The sequence below is a fragment of the Pteropus medius genome, unplaced genomic scaffold, assembly GCF_902729225.1.
Source record: "Pteropus medius unplaced genomic scaffold, Ma_sr-lr_union100, whole genome shotgun sequence".
Taxonomy (NCBI): Eukaryota; Metazoa; Chordata; class Mammalia; order Chiroptera; family Pteropodidae; genus Pteropus; species Pteropus medius.
The window spans coordinates 847,236-867,113 of record NW_024346824.1 but is presented as its reverse complement, the minus strand read 5'-3'; the positions used below and the strand labels follow the sequence as shown (position 1 = coordinate 867,113).

At 55.5% G+C, this 19,878-nt stretch overlaps 1 protein-coding gene across 2 annotated transcripts in view; it reads right to left on the bottom strand.

The window, feature by feature from the left end:
* The window catches only part of KCNQ4 (potassium voltage-gated channel subfamily Q member 4), a 53,356-nt gene extending 36,707 nt beyond the window's left edge, over positions 1-16,649 (bottom strand). For both annotated transcript variants that reach the window (XM_039876687.1, XM_039876688.1), the window contains exon 1: positions 16,017-16,649. In XM_039876687.1, coding sequence (XP_039732621.1) covers positions 16,017-16,330 — 314 coding nt within the window. In that variant the 5' untranslated portion in view covers positions 16,331-16,649. The remainder of the gene's footprint in view (positions 1-16,016) is intronic.
* Between the last annotated feature and the right edge of the window lie 3,229 nt (positions 16,650-19,878).

The window sequence follows — 19,878 nt, the reverse complement described above, 5'->3', positions numbered from 1 at the left end:
AGCAGTCACTTTACCTTACTTACTAAGACTCAATTTCCTCATCTGGAAAATGGGGCGGGAGGATAAACAACCACACGGAGCTGCTTGCGAGGAATAAATTAAATGAGAAGATCATGAGGCTGACCCACAGTGAACACAATAGATGGCAGCTATCATTATCTTATGTTGATAATGATGATGATACTGTGTCCCTGGCACCCCTCCACCTCCACACACAGTCACAGGAGCTGTCCATCAGTGGGTAAAACTGGATCTGACTGGTTTTCCCTCCACTCACTTCCTCAGGACCTCCCCAAAGCCCCACTTGACAAAGAAACTGAAGCCAGGAAAGTCCTTGTAAGGGCTCCAAATCACATGTGAGTGAAAAGAACTAGGGCCTGAGCCCAGGTCCTGACTTTCAGGCCTTTTCTTATGGAGACAGATGGGATTGGGGCTCTGGGCACTGGAACCCCCTCCTCAGTGTCCCAAGAGATGGGTGCTAATACCAGGGCAGCTGGAACAAACGAGTGGGTAATGGAGAGTCCTCACTCCCAGGCATCTAGGGGCATGGACCAGAGAGCCAGAGGGTGGATACCACCTGGCCCCGGCCCCCCATAATGAAGTTCTATGAATGCAGCGACTTTATCTTAGTCACCACTATCTCTCCCACATCTGGAACAGGGCTTGATGCAACGTAGGTTCTCAGTAACAATTTGTTGAGCAAATGAATGAATGAGCAGGTCCCTTTTTATACAGCTAGGGCCTCCCACTCCACTACCTCTGTGAAGTGGACTGCTTTGGGAAGAGGGTTTTGGAGTGGTAGGCCCCTCTCCCCAGCCTGGAGACCCAGGGCAATGAATGGTGGAAGAAGGAGGTAAGAATCAAGAAAGGGCGAAGGAGGAAACAGATGGAGATCACTTCTTTCTTCCTAGCTCCCATTCCCATTCCTGTCCAGCAAGGACTCACCCCATTCCCCCTCCCTCCAGCCACTTGTACACCGACCACCAGATTCCAATTCCAACCCCGCCCCCCCCCATTTCACTTACCTTGCAGTCTGGGTGCCCCTTCCCCCTTTATAATCCTACAGTGGCTCCTTATTGTTTATAATCTAAACCCCAAGCTCCTCAACTGAGCATGAGGCTGTACCCATACTAAACATCAGCCACACTGCACCCCTCCATACCCTGTAAATTTCTACTTTGGTGACTTTTATGCTCTTGCCTATCCTTGGACTGTCCCCCTTCCCTCCCAGAATCTCCGATCTGCTATGGGGAGAGGTGCTCCCTGAGCCCTGATTGGGATCCCTGGCTCCTCTGGGCACCGAAGGCCCCTTTGTGCTGAGGTTGTTCCTACCTCTGTCTACCCAGCACCACCACCACCTCATTAGGATCCACCCACCAGAGGCAAGGCCAGTTCTGACTCCCTCACAGCCCCCAGGCTGGCCCAGTAGATATTCAGACAGTATCTGGGAAGGAACAAGGTCGCCAGGGCCTTGAGCATCAGGATTTTCCCACTGTCCTATGAACCCCAAGAGTTCTGGGAAAGGGAGTCTTGGGTGGGTGGAGGGAGGGCCGATGCAACCCCACACAAACACTGGCAGGCTTGGGAAAAATTACAAATGGAGACCCAGATACTGTAAGTCTAAATATTAAAAGTTTAAATCAAGCTAACGAGCTGTTAAATAAAATACATTCTATCTTTCCTGACACATATACCTTTGTAAAGATCTAGAAGACTAGGTTTGAATTTAAAACTTTGGGTTCCTTGGAGTCCCATGCTGGAATTCCCCAGACCATGGTGTGCCCTCTTTTTGTCCCACACTAAGCTGAGAGGGGCCTTAGGTGCAATTCTGTGGCTGCCCCGTCTGCTCGTCCAGGCTCCATCTACACTGGCTGCAAACAGCTGCCCTGGGCCCTACAAGGGCTCACAGGACAGTGACTCTTGGGAAGATGAATCAGGAAAGAAGCCTATGTAAGCCCCAGAAGCAGGCACAGGAATTTGTCCGGGGAACTGCAGGGTTACCTGGAATGTGTTCTAGAATAAGGAGGGCCATGTGTAGGCTCTGGGTTGATGGTATGTGGGGACACACAGGATAAGTGGGCAGAATTCTAGGCTCCCACCCTGGATTCCACGCAGACAGCCCTGCTTTGATCTGTTTTATATACTGTCCTCCTGCGTCAGGTTTCATTTAAAGAACCAGATCTGCTTAAAACAATTTGCAAAGCATTAATCTAGACCCTTCCCTTCCTACTGAACACAGGGGAAGCTGAGGTTATGGGGTGCTAGGGACCACAGTCATGCAGTAGATGAGCAAAACCAGGGCTCAAGCCAGGGGCTCCCACCTCCTTGCCCAGGCCTTGGCCTCCATGAGCACATTTCTAATCAGTAGGACCCAGCGGCTCCAATGGACAGGCCATTGGGAGGTAGTGAGTGCTCAGTCCAGAGCAGGCCTGCTGCTGGGGCCTCTTACCTTGAAACGGGGATGGACCCTTAACTCAAGTCACCTAGCTTAGGAGTAGACTGAGAGGCCAGCCCAGGCCCAGGCCCAAGAAGGAAAGGGAGACCTGGTATAAATAACCGTGGGGGGCCGGGATGTTTGGGCTGTCTCCTGGGCTACGGTTGTGTTTACAGCCCAGAAAGGGAGGGGCAGGGCCCACACATTTGCCTCCCTGACTTGTAGCCAAATTTTTCCAGGAAGGGGTGGCCCTAGATTAGCCCCAAACACTCCAGCTCTACACCCCGATCAGGTCTTCCCCCAACTCTGTGCTACCGTGGGCCCTAAACCTCCCCGAGATTGCCCTCATCCTTCGGCCCCAAATGCTGCATAGCATTGCCTCTCCGTCAGCTCCAATGGCCCAGTATTTGCCCCCATTAAGTCCCAACTCTGCTCAAATTGTGGGAGGGTAGGGAATATGTGCGGGGCAGGGGAAGGCCCCAAGCAGAGGAGCTGGGTGTATGCCAGGGATCTGAGCTGGGGCCACTGGGCACGGGAGCAGGGACAAACCTCTCCCACGGCCCTGGCCAAGAGAGAGGAGGGCTGCAGCCCCCGGATTAGGATAGTGCAAATCCCTCTCCCAGCCTGGTAGTCACCCCATGCCTATCATGTGCAGTGTATTAGATGGCCAGACCCCACCCATGGTCACAACACAGCCAGCTCCTCTCCCCAGCCAGCCAAGCCAAGAGAAAAAAAAAAAAAACCCTTGATACAGGAGGGCAAATGGAAAGGTTCCCTTCCCTGTGAGGCAGCAGCTGCAGCCTGGCACGAGCCCTGAGACACAGGGGTGATGTGAGCTGAGTTCCAGCCCGCCGGCCAGGTTGCGCGCACACACACGTGAACACACTGCCCAGTCGACTGATGAAACTTGCTTGGGATATCAGCACAGGCTCAAAACTGGAACTGTACCCATCAAGGGTCCTAGACAGGTACCTGGATACCTGTCACGTCTCAGCTGAATGATCATGGGCAAGTCATTTTTTCTTTTCTGAACCTCAATATAAAATAGTGTCATAGTATCTTCCTACAGGGTTATGAGAATTCAGTGGGATTCATTAAACAAACATTAATTAATTAAGCCTTACACTAGGCCAGGCATGCCTTAAAGTGCTTTGTGGACCATCAAGTTGGAGGAGCAAATCCTTCCCAGTAGGAGGTAGCATTAGACCCAAAGGCTAAGGCTCAGAGCCAAACCACCCAGAGGGGACCAGACCGCCAGCTCTGCTAAAAGGTTTTCACTGTTGTTTATTGTTGTTGGGGACAACTGAGAGCTTGGGCTGAGCCTGGGCTCCAGTCTGGGCTCTGGCACTGAGTTAAGTTTAGTCCGTGCCCTGTTCTGGGCCTCAGTTTCCCTATCAATAGAGTGAGGGTGAGACAGTGATTTCTACACCCTGTTGAGCAGCGAGAAAGGGAGGAAGGGGGAACTGGAGAAGGCTGGGTCACGTAGGCTCTGCCCCTTTCTCCAGGGCACCTCACCATTAGCTGCGCCAAACCCTTGGGTGCTCTCATGGGGTGGTTCTAAGGCCACTATTCTGAGGACCCCCATAGACCCTGAGTGCATATCTCTAGGGCCCCTCTGAAGTCAGCCTTGGGGCCTGTGCCAACCCCCTCTGCTTCTAAGGCCTCCCTAAGCTCAGCCACACACACACCTTCCCCCAGGCCAGGCTTTACATAAGCAGCTGTACTTTCCCTATAGGCAAAGTCCTAGGGCTCCAGGCCAGGTCCAGCCAGGCCATGGCAGGGTTAGTGGGCAGCTCCAAAAAAGCCACTCACAGGGCTGGGCTGTGAGGGGAAGGCAGAGGGAAGAAAAGGCGAAGTGGATGGTACCCCCGGGGGTCTGTGCAGAGTCCTCCCCTACCATCCTCCTTGCCAGATCCAGAAAGTGTTTCTTAAACACCAGTCTGTCCATGGCTCTTCCGTCTTCAGTTCCTTCTCCTGAACTCTGTCTCCTCCAGGAAGTCACTGCTCCGCAGCCTGACGTCCTCATCCTGGCCTTGCTCATGTCTCAGGCTCCTCTCTGTACCCCTCCTGCCCCCTCTAGGCTCCCACTCTCCTGACTTCTTGCAGTTCTTTGCAAATGCCATGTTCAGTCTCACCTCTGGGCTTGCCCATGCTGGTCCCTCTGCCTGGAATGCTGTTTCCTGCTTCTTTTGGCCTAGTTGACACCTATTCCTACTTATCTTTCAGGTCTCAACATCGACCTTTCTCCAAAAGCCTTCTCAGCCATGCCCAGTATGGGTCTGGGTTTGGCCCTTTTGTGCTGGACTCCACGGTGCCCAGACAACTGCCAACATCCTGGTCCATCTCCACCAGAGACCAGGGCAGGGTCTGATTCACTGCTCTGTCCCCAGCATCTGGGATGGGGCCTAGCCCCGAGGGATTGCTAGTGAAGGCTTCCCAAATGAGAGAGAGTGAGAAGGAAGGAATGATTCCCCAGTATAAAGCTGAGGGGAAGGGAAGAACAGGACTTGAACTTCAAGCCTCACCTGGTCCTCATATCAGCCTCCAACCAGGCAGACTAATCAGGACAAGTTAGGCATAGTATGGCAGGTAAGACCGCAGCCCCTAGAGCTGGACTTCTGGGGTCAGAATCTTGGCCCCGCTACTTAAGGTTACTCTATCTCTCTATGCCTCAGCCTCCTCATCTGAAAAATGGGCAAATAACAGTCTCTACCTCATTGGGTTGATGAGAGGAAAAAGTGAGAAAAGGCGGGGCAAGTTCTCTGAGTAGTGTCTAACACACTGTAAGAGCTTAATAAGCATTTGCTATTATTATCTTTATCATTAATTGAGTCACGGCAGGCGGGAAAGGCTGCAGACAGAGAGGGAGGTAACTACTGAGAGCCACCCAGCAGGAATGTGTCTCTTAACTCCCACCCTACCCTCACCACCCACATACACTATATGCACCCCCACCCACTGCAGCCCTGCAAACCTGCTCCCACCCTCTTACACCACAGATTCCTTGCACACCCAGGCTGGCATCCCCTTCCTCCTGGATATTCACCACTTACTGGCTGTGTGGCAGGGCACATGCTGAACCCTTATGCTTCAGTGCCCTCTTCTATACAATGGGATAACGATTGTGCCTACCTCCTCAGGCCCTTGGAAGGATTAAATGAGGTAGTCAGAACTGTCAGAATGCAGAACGTGGCTCCCAGTAAATGCATTGCTGTCGTCGAGTTCCCCAGGCTCCAGCCTGTTTGGTACTCCTGAGGAAAGGAACTGCCAGTCTGGTTGATTTGCTCTTATGGGACCTCTATACCACCCCTCACCCCCATCCCTGCAACATCCCTTCCTTGGGGTTCAAACCAGTGCAGGTGAGGGTAAGATGAGGAGCCTGTAGCACCCAAGAAAAGAGGGAGATAAGAATAGTAAAAGCACAACAAGCCCTCTCTTCTTCACAGCACTCTGTAGCTTAGGAAGCACTTGATGTAAGAGGCAGCCCTGTGAAGTGGGCAGGTAGAGATTATAACCGTCACTACACAGACAGAAGCTAGGCCCTCAGAGAGGTCGAGTCACCTGCCTGCCGTCACATAGCCTTTAGGAAGCAGAGACAGAAAGCAAACCCCAGCCTTCTGACTCCTGGTCTAGCGCTCCTTTAACTGAGGGGTAAGCACTGATTCTGGCTGACCCTACCACAGCCCCCTGCCCCCAATCTTAGCAAGAGCCCTGGGCTGGTCCTCACTGCATTCCAGGGCGGGCAGGCCCTGAGGCGCAGGAAGAGTAGACAGTGGAAACTGACGGCTTCTCCATCCCGCTAATCCTTCCATTCCCACCCAGACTCCTCCCACTCTGGCCCCAGAACTCAGGAGGGAGGAGGCAGGATGGCACCCAGACTCAGGGATTTCACGCACCGGTAAAATTTTCAAAAACACTTTGGGGAGGGCATAAAGTTGTCAACTTTTTATTTTGCCAAGTAAGGACATTTTTAAAAAATTCCCAGCCGCGTCATTTCATAAAAGAAAGGACATAATCTCAGACTAAAAGACAGTCCTTTAAATGGAATAAATTTAGGTTTATGAAAAAGTCGTCACGTTGTCCTTATTTCCCTCGGTTTTGCCTTAGGCCATTGAAAGCCGCAACGGGTCTGCTGACGTGTCTGAGAACCATTTGAGCTTGGGTTTGGGAATCAGACGGACATAGATGCGAATCCCGGCCCCACCATGGACAAGCTGTGTCATTTAAGGTACATTATTTCCCCTCTCTGAGCCTCAGTTTCCTCTCTGTGAAACGGAAACAATAACAGTGCCTGCCACATAGTGGTACTGCGAGAACTAAATGTTTGCAGAACTCAAGCTCATGGGAAGAGATCGGTCAAACTCTGCTTCCCAGGCAGTGGTGCCTCCCTGTCCTGCCACTGTCTATGGCTCCCCCTTGTCCACAGGGAAGACTGAGGATCAAGGCCCTGCTCTCGGGGCCCTGGACACGCCAGACTCTGCAGATCCTGGGGTGAAGAGGGTAGGGGAAGAGAGTCCCACCTCACATTATTTGCTCTAGCTCCTGTCTCCACCTAGAGTGCACTCGAGACGGAAACCACGAGGGCTGCTAGCTCAGTGCTTACGCACAGAGGACCTCGGGGTCTTTTCTCCGATTTCTCTCTAGTTGGTAAAACCCTTCTCATCCTTGCAACCTGACCTTAATGCCACCTTAATTTCCTGGCTAAGCAAAAGAACATTCACGAATTTACCAGCCAAGTGCTAAGCTCCCTGCTCAACCCCTACCACCCAGACCTCGCCGTCTGATGCTGAAGGGGTGGGTGAGCAGAGCTCAGGGGACTTTGAAGGGCCCCTAGTCAAGCCTGGGTGGGGCTGGGCAGGGAGCAATTCCAAAAAGAGGTGATGCTGAAACTAGGATTGGAAGGATGAATACGAGTTCAATAGATGATGGGGTGGGTGGGAGGGGCAAGAGTTAGAAGCAGAAGGAAAAGCACCCAGAGCATTAAACAGCACATTGGGGGACAGCACAAGCTGTTTCTTAGGTGAAGAACAAAGGGTGCTTGAGGGACTTGGGCACTGAGCGTGGCGGAGTCACTGTAGGTTTAGAGGGAGATGCTGAGTTTGAGGAAGGGGGTGTAGAAGCGAGGCATCCACAGGCAGCTACACAGGAAGCTCAGGGAGGAAACTGGAGAGGGGGAGGCTGTCATCACAGAACTGACCCCCAGTGTTGCAGGCGTGTATGAGACAGACTCCCCCTCCATGAAAACCGTGCACCGAGAGGAAGACCTAGGACAGAGCCCTGAGGAGCCCAAATATTCAAGGGGCAGAAAGAGGAGACAGAGCTGCTGACAGAACCGAGACTGAAGAGCCAGAGAGGCGGGCTGACGAGAGTCAAGGGGAGGGAATGTTCAAGAAGGAGGAGCCCAAGAGGCTCAGACCTAGGGAGTTGCCTTGGCAGCATCCCAGGGAGCCACATTCTGGGTTTGAATCCCACCTGTACATCTTATTAGCTATGCTGACCTTGGACCTTAATTTCTCTGTCTCTAAAATAGGGCTAATTTATTTTTTACCAAAAAAAAGGAGGATAAAGGGCATAAGGGGAGGGGCTGACATGCTCCCTAAGCCTCCATGGCATCCCCAGACTGAGCTTCCCGCCCTCTGCTGGGCCGTGGGCCGCACTCTCCTCCCCTATCCTGTCTCTCCCAGTCGACTTCCATCAGCCCCCAGAGGTCAGAGCACTGGATGAGTGAATGAAATCAGGGGCTGATCCTTCCCTCTGAGGTCAGGGTGGAAGTGGGAGACAGCTTTCCCGGGTCCCTGGCTACTCCACACAACTCGCATCCTTTGAGGACAGGAGGTGGAGAAGTCCCCTGTGTGCTATGTCCTTGGGCAGCCGGGTCCTTTCTCCTGGCCTCAGTTTCCCCATCTGTGAAATGAAACCATGGATCCACTTTAGCGCTGAGGTCCTTCTGGCTCGGATGCTCTGCGGCAGGACGAATGGAGAAAGAGTGAGGGTAGAGAGGCCTATACTGAACTGCTGGTCCTGTGCCAGGGCAGGAGATCCCACCGGGGTCTGAGTCCCCATTGTGCCCAGGAACTGGTCCCTCCAGGAGAGGGTGGCAGCCAGGACAAGGAGGGCAGGAGCAAAGGCGCCTGGGATTGTGCTGACAAAGCTGTTCCTTCTCTCCTCCTTTTCTCCCTACCCCCGCCCCTCCCGGGGGACAGCCGAGCCCAGCAAAAAATAAACCCAAAGACGGTGACCTGGACAGGCCTAAGGCTCCCAGAGAGGAGAGGCAGGGAGGAAGGGTGGAGGAAAGGCAGCCTGTGCCCACCCCCACCCGCCAAAAGCCAAGCGTACCAGATTTGATCCCTCCCCCTCCCAGGCTCTATCTACTCTCCATCCTTCATACTATGAGGGAAGGATGCCACTTGCTTCATAGGATAATTATCAGAGTAAACCTTATCCAGTCCAGCTACACATAGGTCCCCAAGGTTTGGAAAGAGTACCCTAGGGAATCTCACTCTAACTCCTGGCATAAGGAAGTCCTTCCTACTGTCTGACCTCCATCCCTTTTCCTGCAGTGGAAATGTGGTCCATTTTTCTCTAGGAAGCTTTCTACCTAGCCCACCAGCCTGGCCTACATGTCTGAAAAGGCTCAGAAGAAACTGCCCCCAGATTTCCCTGCAGAGATTAGGCTTGGCCCAGAGACCCCACTCCACCCACTGTTGCCCAAATCTCCAGGAGAGAGGGAAGAGGGAAGGAAACGCTGAGCTCCCTGCTCCCTTTGCCTGCCTCCCTCAGGCACTGCCCACAGATTCCCAGCCCAATTAGTCTGCTGCCTGGGGCTGCCCCTCCTTCCTCACCCCTCAGGTGCCAACCCCCAGGGCACGCAGATCCTGCCCTAGGGACAGAGTTGCCCAAAAAGCCTGGAGTCCTGGGGGCTTTATGGGAGCCCCAGAGATCTGACCAGTATCCTCTCCCAGCACCTCAGAGCAGGGGGGTGGGGGCAAGCAGCCCCCTGGGCTCACCATCTAAGTATTGCCCAGTCTTCTGAGCGACCCAGGAAGAAGGTACTGGAAGAACTCCCCACCTCTCAGTCCTACAAAAGTCAAGGCTGAGACAGCATCTCTTCCCATCCATGCAGAGTCCCTCTGTGCCAGGCAGCCCTGAGTGGCCCACTTTCCTGTTTAGCCCCATCTTCCAGAGGGGGTTAGTAAGGATGGGGATTGGGATGGAGTGGGGTGGGCACCTTTCCAGTAGGTGTTGGGACTGAGATCTCTAAATCTCCTGTGGGATTCCCTATCTCCATTCCCCAGGACGATATGCTCAGGAGAGAGTGGGGGATCGCCATCTCTCTCAAGGGTTCCTGGCTGTTCCCTGAGCACCATGGTTCCATATCTATCTCCCTGGGGCTAGCCACAGTTTGACAATGAGGCCCACACCTCGGCCATACAGTGATGCCCTCACATACACCCTCCTCCCCGCACACGCGAAGACATGCTCACACCTACACCCAGATCTCTCTTCAAGTCCCTGGGAGAGGAGGCAGGAGAGGCCAGTGGTCTGGGCAGGCAAAGCAGCCTCCTCACTGCCCTCCCACCCCCTCCCGGGCAGGGTGCAGGCAGGCATGGTCTACCTCCTTTTGCCTCCTCAGGCCTTGTACAAAGTTGACACTCTTTAATTATATCTGTCACATGAAAGAAGGAACAAATCGATGAGGCCCTGAAGACCCAGGTTGGAGTCCTGGTGCCACCATTCACTAGCTGTGTGACCTTGGGCAAGTGGGTGACAAGCCCTCACTGGCCTCGCTTTCCTCAAGTGTGAAATGAGGGCAATAATCGTGCCTGCCTGATATAATTAATGGCTGTGAGGGTTAAGAGACCAAAAGTAAGAGGCTCAGCTTGCACGTGGCACATCCTAGATGCTCCTCAAAAGTTCACAAAGACACATTCCCGGGCTCCCCGACAGCTGCTCACCCCATAACACAGGCAAACACAGCTCCTGCCCTCTCTGGGCACACCCACACCCCTCATTGTGCTGAGCCAAGGACACCGGTCAAGACTCTCCTCCAGGAGAATGACCATAATGACAACGATGACAACAATATAACAGTGGTGGTGATGATAATGATGAACATTTGTGCCCAGCACGGTGTCAGGTACTCATTCAGCCTTGACAATCCTCGAGGCAGCTATTATTATTCCTATTTTTCAGATGAGAAAACTGAAGCTCAGAGAGGTTAAGTAACTTGCCCAAGGACACATAACCGGTAAGGGAAGAACCAGAATTGAACCCAAATCTGTCAGACTGGGGGTCCCATGCTCTTAACCCCCTGTGGGACAGCCTCCCTCCACCCAGCCCCGTAACTTCCACAGTTAACAAGGGGCTGCCCCCAGGTCAGACATGCAGAATTCCCCGATGGGCCATAGCCCCACATTGGTTGAGGGGAGGAAAGGGTGTGAGAAGACCTCCAGCCAGGGACATTCTCTGCAGGGCCTCCATCTGAGGGCCAGGACAGGGGCAGAGGCCGGGCCTTGGGGCCCTGAAGAGCCTTCTTCTCTCCCTGCTCCCCAGGCAGTTTCGGCTCCTTAACTGGCTCAGAGAACCTTAATCACCCCCTCAAAGTGCTGCCATCAGCCCAAGAATAATCACCTCTTGAAACACTCCTGGCTCCAACATTCTGAGAAGAAAGCCTTCTGCAGCAATAGGGATTGAAGTCAGACATTTATCAGGGCTTCCTTAATAGAAAGAATGAATGTACTATGGAGTCGGGGTGGGGCAATCAACTAGGAGAGATCTAACCTGCTCCAGTGACTCCGAAGGAGATCTCAGGAAGGAGGGAGCAAAGGGGCGGGAGGGAGAGGGCTAGAAGGCGGGCAGGACGGTCTCTTCACTTGTTCCCTTCTTACAAAGACCAAAGACCAAACAAAAGGACGGAGTTTGGGTCACACTCCAAGACCTTCCCCATCACAAGGCCAAGTTCTTGGAGCATCAGTCTTCCCTATTGGCTAGGGTGAGGAGATATACCATCTAAACAGTTAGATATGATCTGGGAGGCAGAAAGCCTGGGTTCTTGGCACATTTCTACCACTGACTTGCCAGGTGTGACTTTAGCCAAGTGACTGCCCCTTTCTGTGCTGTGGTGTACCCACCAGTCCACCACAGGGCTAGCCAGAAGGATCTCAGGGGGCCCTATAGGAAGAGCAAAGGCCAGCGAAGTTCTAGGAAGCCTGCCACCCGGCTCCCACACAGTCTGAGGCTGCCCATCAAGGTGGATGCACAAACACACAGATCCGTAAGAACAGCCCTGCAGTGCGGACAGGTGAAGGCAAAACACTCAAGGAACGGGGCCAACACCATTCTGTCCCAGGGGTCAAGGTGGGGGCCACAGGCCCTGGCGTGTGTCTGTGAAGTCAGTGAAAAGGTGGGAGCAGCTGTGCATGAGATTTCTTTTTATTGGGTGTACGCTGCCTGTGTCTTTGTGACGTCCACGGGCACGTGTGTCCAAGTTGCAGTGAGTGTGTGCATGAGACAGACAGATGGGCATGTAGCAGGGATATGTGTGTGTGCAAAGCCATGTACAGCAAAAATGTAATTGCATCGGGTGAGGCTGGGCAGTTTCCATTCAATTCCACAAAATCCTGCCACTGCCCACCTCCTGCTGCCTGTATGCTGTGTGCTGGGGAAAGAGACTGAATGACACAGGAGTGCTGCTTCTGCAGAGCCTGGAGATGGAGTGTGACTGAAGCTGAGGAGCAGGAGTCGGACCCAGCTCTGGGCTGCAGCTCCTCCGTACTCACTGGGTGACCTCCCTAGCCTCGGTTTCCTCGCCTGCAAATGAGGATAACAGTGCCCGCCTCATCCATACATGAGAGTGGTTTATAGAGAGCTTGACACAGTGCCCGGCACAGAGCTGATGCTCCACATGGGATCGGAAATTGTAGTTTGAACTCCAAAAGCCAACCCGAGGCCGCACAGAGCAAGGAGAGATCCTGGACAGGGAGTCAGGCGTCTTTGGTTTTGGTCCTGTATCTGCCACTGATTTTCCATGTGACTTTGGTCTCTAGAGCCTCAGTGTTCTCATAAGGAAAATGGGGCTGTCAAACGTGAGGACCCACCTGGCAAGCATGCCTGAGGGCTGAGGGTACTCTTTGCTAAGATTATTTCCAGCCCAGGAGACTTTCCTTCTCCAGATGGTCAGGGAGAAAATTAGAGGGGCTCCGGGGTTAGAAGTCCGAGGGCCCCAGGAGTGGCTGCCACCTCCTCTCCTCCCCATTCCCATAGCTTCTGACCCCAGGGACGAGGCTGAGGGAGGATGTTTACAGAGCGTAAACCTTCACATAGAGAAAGTCTGCTGGGTCGCTGGGGGCTGGGAGCAGCAGAGTCTCACAGGGGCTCAGGGAAGATGGGGAGAGATGGGGCTTTGCTCTGTCCCAGTCTCTTCCAGCCCTCTGACTTCCAAAGAGATGCTGGGGTGGCCTTTGACAGGGTGCAGCAAGGTGAGCATTCCTCCACAGGCTCAAAAAGCAGGATGGGCAGTGATGTGCTGTTTCTCAAAATTCAGAGAGCAGAGCCTGAGAAGAGTTGAGGGCTTAAATTAGGGACCAGGCTGAAGGGAGGGGCTAGGGGCTTGGTGACAGGACCAAGGGCCTAAAGAGAGGAGGGAGAGCTCGGAGAGGGGCCAGCAATCCCTCATTCTGGATCTCAATAAGGAGAAGACAGGAGTCAGCGGTTCCCACTGTCCAGAGGCCACAGCTGCTGGCAGGAGAGGTAGGACTGGGGCTTGTCCTCCAGGCAATCTCCCACACCTCGGTGCCAGAAAAGGGGCAGGTTCTGTGTGGGGCCCAGCGGACCTGGCTGGCAGGTATGAGAGAGGTGTCCCCTGGGGTGAATGGACCCATCTCACCCCACTTCCCTCCTTCCTGAGCCCTTCACTTCCAGGCTTTTATGCCGAAGCCCCTCCTACCAGGGCCTGAGGCTCTGGGAAAGGGGTTAGCTAACTATGCACACTGGACTCCCTCACTAAGGCTGCCTCTGAGGTCACTGGGAAGGGGGAAAGGATTTGACCAAAAATGCCATGATGGGGCTAGACGTCCAAAAGCCCAAAGCACTTCTTGGCTCACCCAAGACCCTGTCGTGAGTGACCGAGAAATCCCACATCTGGAGTTCTTCAAGAACGGGAAAGGCCTCCTGTGTGGCCCCCTCCCCCAGCTCCAATAATAACATACATCCCTCACACTCTGACAGGCCCTTGCAGCTCATCAAACTCTTTCCCACCCATTACCTCATCCAAGAGGAAGGCCACAAGGTTGGGGTTTCTACTCGCTTTGATGGCCTAGAGATCTAAAGTTAGAGAGGCCCAGTAATCAACCCAAGATCACACAGCACACAAAAGGTAGGGCTCCTGACCCCTCCGCTTCCTTTGATCTGTAAGGTGGATGACCAGTCCTCTGAGACCACAGCACATTTCCTCCCCCAGAACTCCTGAGAGATGCCTCAGCTCTGGGCTCCTGGGGACAAGTGGTCAGAGCAACCATGGCCCTGGCCAGGGCATTCCTGGCATCCAGAAAGGCAGGATGTGGGGCAAAGGTACCAGCGGATTTAGCTCCTACAGAGGAAGCAGAGGCCCTTCCAGAGAAGGCGAAGACAGCGGCTGGCCAGGGGACACAAGGAGGCTCCTTCACCTTCTGTGACCCTCATAAGGGCTGAGAAGCCAAGCCTGGGGACTAAAGACCTCCATCGCAGAGTCCTATTGGCTTCCCTAGGCCCAGACATGGCTTGGAAAAGTCATCTCCCAAGGGGAACCCATGCAGGGCACAGCTGCTCCCTGAGGAGTGTCTCCCCCTCCTTGGACAAGGGCACCACAATGCAGCCACTCTTATCAGTTCCCTGCCCCTCACCCTCAACCCCACCTTGTACCCCTTGTACTCCCTGCACAAAACCTCCATCACTCCAACAGCTCTCTCTGCAGCAAAAAATCATCATCCCAGGCCTCTCAATGGGCACTGGGTGTCAGGCCACTCCTAACCATTGACTCTGACCCTAAGTCTGACCTCATGTCCTCAGGAATCTTAACTCTCTGCCCCTGGCTTAGCCCAGCCGGGGTCTCTGCACAAAGTCAAGGCTGCCACCCCAGGAGCTTCCTTTCAGAGAGTAAGTTTCCTCTACCCTCCCTGCGGCCAGGGGGCTCCTTTACCAGCGTTTTTTTCCCCTTTGCCTTTAAATTTCTGTGATCCCAATTAGGATGGGGCAGAGGTAGGCAAGCAGAGACTAGAGAGACAGGCAGGAAGACAGACCAAAAGACAATGGAAACAGACAGGTAGAAGAGTAAGACAGTCAGGTAGACAGGTGGATAGACAGATGAACAGACAGGCACACAGATAATTGGACAGGTCAACAGAGGAATGGAAACAGACAAGCGGGACTGATTGTTGGACAGTTAGGTGGAGAGATGAACGGACAGGCCAACTCGCACACAGGTAGAAACTCAGTCTGGCAAAGGGACAGCCACACAGGCTGAAGGACTGTCAGACAGTCAGATGGACAGGCCAGAGGGCCATTCAGGAAACCCTAAAACCAAGGGGTTCTCTCTGGAGGCAGCAAGAAGGGATTAACAGCGGCACATTTTCCAGGAACTGGAGGTCTTTCTCTCTCAGGCACCACTGAGCGACTGAGAGCCAGGCCTGGCCCTTCAACTGATATGTGCGGGGCCTCTCATGTTCCAGGCTGGGCCAGGCCGTCCCCTAAGGCTGAGCTCTGAGCTGCCAAAATTCACTCTTTACATCCAAGAGGGGTCAGTGTTTTTGAAAGTTGTAAGAGCTTGGGGAGGGGGGGAGAGGGGGCAGAGCACAGAGCCAGTGTTTCCAAAGCTACCCCTCTCCTCTTTCTTTTTCCCCTGGGGTGCTGAAAGCCAGGCCTGGTGCAGCGGCCAGAAGATGGGCAGGCAGGACAGGCAGGGCTGCCTGCTGCTGTTGCTGGGAAGTTGAAGGTGGAAGGGAGACTGAGTGAAGACTCCGATAAGTCAGACAGCACACATAGCGTCAGGGCTTGGGTGGCTCACTGGGACCCACACACGCCTACAATCGCAGGCCTGCCCTGGGCTGGAGTGGAGATTGTCCTTGGAGAGGGGATTCTCCGAAGGAAGCCCAGCCAGGAGCCTACTATAGTGACATAATGGGGGAGACGGTGACAGAAAGCTTGGGGGGCAAAGGGTCCCCTTTGTGTCTGAGACACAAGAGACAGAAGCAAGGAAGAGGAAAAGGGAGCCCCACTGTAATGTCTCCAGATCGCAGAGAGGATGGGGGACAAGAAGCTGGATTTGGGGAGTACCTGGGACAGAGGAGCAGGGGTTGGAAGTCAGGATGGAAATAAGGAGTTGAGGTTGGAGAGGTCAGGGGTCAAGAGTTGGAGATTAGGGATTAGGGTCAGGCTGGGGGGAATCAAGTCGCCGGGCTCAAGCCTGGGGGCATTGAGATGAGGGTCCGCCATGGGGATGGGGGGCAGGAGGCGGAGCCGGGGCGGGACGGCCAACCCCATGGAGCTCGGGCGCCGCACAGGGCGGGAGCGCGGGGGCACCGCCAGGGGTGCGGGGTCGCAAACTCACATGAAGACGTGGTAGACGAAGGCCCAGCCGCGAGGTCGTTCCAGCACGTTGTAGACCCAGTTCTGGAGGCGGCGGTAGCGCTTGTGCGCAGCCGAGGAGCGCTGGCCGCAGGCGGAGCCCGAGCCTGAGCCCGGCCCCGGGAGGGGCGCGCCCGGCGGCAGGGGGCTGCCCAGGAGGCCGAGGCGGCGCGGGGAGCCGCCCCCGCCCGCCTCGCCCTGCTCGCTCTGCACGGCCGTGAGCGCTACCAGCTCGGCGCGGGGGGCGTCCCCGGGCGGGGGTGCCAGGCCGAGGCGGCGCGGGGGGGCCTCGGCCATGGGCGGCGCCGGGCGGGGGGGCCGGGGCCCGGGGACGGTCCGTGGCGGGGGCGCGCGCGCGCGCGGCGCTCAGCGGCGCATGGCTCGGACCCGGAGTCGGCGGGGCGACCCGGGGTGGGCGCGGGCGGCGGGGGCTAGGGGCCGGACTGGGGCCGCGCCGTGGTCGGAGGCGGGCGCTCGGAGCCTGGGGGCCGCCGGAGCCCGCACTGACCGCCCGCTTCCCCGGCGACTGGGGCGGCTCTTTCCGACTCCAACTCTCTTATTACGCGCTCCATGCCGCTCGCCTTTCCACCTGCGGCGGACGCGCCGCTCACATGTCACCCTCCCCGCCCCGCCCCTCCTCTGCCCGCCCCCGCCCGCCCCCGCCCGCCCCCGCCCGCCCCACGGCCGCCTGCCCAAATCGGGAGGGAGCGAGCGAGCCGGCGAGCGAACGGGGCGGAGGGAGGGGACGCGCCGCGAAGGCGGCGGGCCAGGGCGCACCAGCCGTCCGGTCCGTGCCCGGGCCTGACCACGTGGCGGCGGGCTCTGGGGCAGCGCGCGGGGCCGGGAAGCTGGCGGTGGGCGAGGGGCGGGCTCCGCTGCAAAGGGCTGTGTGGATCCGAATGCCGGGCTGGGACTGGGACGCCTCTTGTGTGGTGCTGGAAAGTGAGGCGTGAAGTGTGGAGTTGTAGCCGCGGTCGCGGTCGCGGTCGGGACACGCGTCCTGTGGAGTTTGGTGTGAGTGGATGCAGAATTGTATGCAGTGTGTGCAGAGTGAATGGCTATGGCTCTGCCAGGTCGTGGGGTTGAGTCAGTGGAGATGTGGGTCCTGGGTCCGGTGTGGATGGGTATGAAGATGAGTATGCAGAGTCTGGCCCGCCGGCTATTGTCGATATAAGCAGTGAGGTGTGCCCTGTCGGGTCGTGCCCTTTGCGCGTTGTACGGGGGTGTGGAAAGTGTGCCCGTGCAGCGTGTGGCTGGATGAGCTGCCCTACCTGCGAAGCCTGGTGCCCACGCACTGCCAAGTTGTGTCAGAGTGTGTGTAGCACAGTGGGCCTCAGGCGTACCTGTTTTTCCTTCCACCCACCCCCACCTCTGAGCTTCCCTTCCTCATGATGGGGGAAGAGCTCCCAGGTAGGCCCCAAAGAAGAGTCTCCTCTGATCAAGGTTCAGTCTGAAGTGCTCCCTTGCCTTGACCCCAGGTCAGGAAACTAAGTGCAGGGCACGTGGGTGCTGGGAGGTGAGCTCTGACCAGCATGCGGGCTAGACAGACCCCCCCCAGAGACCCACAGAATCCCACCTAGAAAGACCCCCGCCCCCTACCTCTCTCCTCTTTAGCTGGAAAGTTCTTGGTGCCTGGCCTACTCTCTCTAGCTGTAGGAGGCGTCCCTTCTCGTTCCCTTTAGCCCTCTAGGCCCGCACGGAGCCATAATTTGGGTTTCCCCATCCTCCTTCCCTCTTCCCCGGCAGAAAGCTTGGGCCACACCAGCGGCTCCCTCCACAAGCCCTGCCCCAGGGTGAAGAGCTTCCGCAGCAAACTCTTCCCGTTCCTCCCGGAGGATCTCGGGGGATGGGAGCGGAGTGGGAGGGGTGGTGGAGGGGGCGGGAAGGCGAACTCGATTCTCAGCTGTCAGCAAAGGCAGCATTGATCTGCTGAGAGCCAGTGGGGGAGGGAGGCAGGCAAAGCTGCGGGAGGGCAGGGAGGGGGCTGCAGAGACTTGGGGGTCCCCAAGCTGGGCTTAGCAGCCAGCACACGCCCCTACCCCTCAGTGACCCTTTTCCCTCTGCATAGCAAGGGGTGCCTTCTGGGTCTGACCTGAATCTCTCTAGCTGCTCCAGGCTCTAGGTGTGCCCAGGGCCAGAGCCTGGAGCCCCTGGGCAGGTTATACCCCATCCTCACTGGTAACGGGAGGGTTTCTGGACTCCAGGTGCCAACTATGGATGCAGTGCCTGGACTAGATTAACCCGTCCCCTCCCTATGAGCTGAATATGGGGCATTGCCCTCCCAGACTCTATGGTACTGTTTCCTTGTCAATCAGGTGTCCCAGGGATGGGACTAAGGTCTGGGGTTGTGAATGGTGGAAGGAAAGCAGTTGCGAGGGGTCTAGGGATGTTTCTTGAGGTCCTTTTGAGGCTCTTCTTCTATGACAGAAAGGATACTTGAACCCAAGTTGCCCTTGTCAAGACCCAGAATATCTGAAATTGGGCCTATTCTGGGAAATTTCATCCTCCAACTCAGCATCACCTCTGGAACTCCATGTCTCCCTTCCCATTTGGGGGACTGAAAAAGTTGCTTTTTCTCCTGGTGAGAAGTCCTTGGGGAGAGGATCTCTCATCATCTTTCCCACATCCAGCTCCAGGTTACCCCCTCAAAGGCAGCAAGAAGTGGAAGGGGACTAGTTGTAGCTAGAGGGATGGAAGTTAGATCTCAGGAAGGACTTTCATAGGGCACAGAGGCCTGTTTCTCCTGCAGGTATATGTGTAATGGAGGGTCAGGCCCACTGCTTTTTAAAGTGAGGAGACATAGATCTCTTCCTAAGGGGAGAGGGGGAAATGGTTCTAGGAGGCCATAAGCAAAGTTTAGTTGATGTGTGTGTGTGTGTGTGTGTGTGTGTAAGGGGAGGAGCAGAGGAGAACACCTGGTTCAGAGAGGACAGGTGGCCACTCTGAGGGTCACCCGGCTGCCTTCCTGTCCCCATCCGGATTCCCAGGACGTGACTTGGGAGGATGGACTTTCTCCACCGCAGCCTTCAGTGACTAAGACACTTTTCTGAGCAAACAGCTGTCTCAGGATCTCTCAAGTAGGCCACTCTGCTGGAGCGTGTGGGGATGCTGTGGTTTCCCACCCTCCTCCCTCCCTCTCTCCCACCTGTTCCTTTCACCCCACCCTCAGCAGCTTCTTTCCCTCTCCCAGCCCCCACTTCACCCCGTGGTAACAGTGTCAGAACATCCCTGCCCTGCCCGGACTCACTGTTCCACCTGCGCAAGTCCTTTCTCAGCTCTGGACTTAAGTTTCTCCATCCATACCATGAGAAGGGGCAGGGCTCCAGGATCTCCTGTAATTCATCACTGTCACCATTATCCATCAATGGAGCAAGTATTGATTGAGAAGTGTGGCGGAGGGAGAGAGCTCCCATTTGTGGAGCACCAACTGTGTACCAGGCCCTGCCCCTTCTGAGACCAAGAGCAGCCCTTTGCACGCAAGAAAGCTGAGGCTGAGAGGTACAGGGACTCACCTAAGGATACACAACCAAAGGGTGACTCTAGAACTGTCTACAACCTGTCCTCTCCCCTGGCGGCACCTAGCTACTATACATGGGGTCCAGGGATCAGTGCTGTGGGCTGAGGGGGATCCATAGATAGCCTAATCCTTGTTCTCTAGGATTCACTCCTGCCAGGGGCAGACTCCCAGGTATGAGAGGGTTGAGGTCTGCCAGTGGCTGGGACCAGGGGCCAGGTTTAAGCTTCTCATTGACTCCCAGCATGACCTCGGGTCAACCAAGGGCTCAGATTGCTTTCTTGGAGTGGGAAAGGGATGGTTTAAGTCAATGGTTTTCAAACTTTATTAG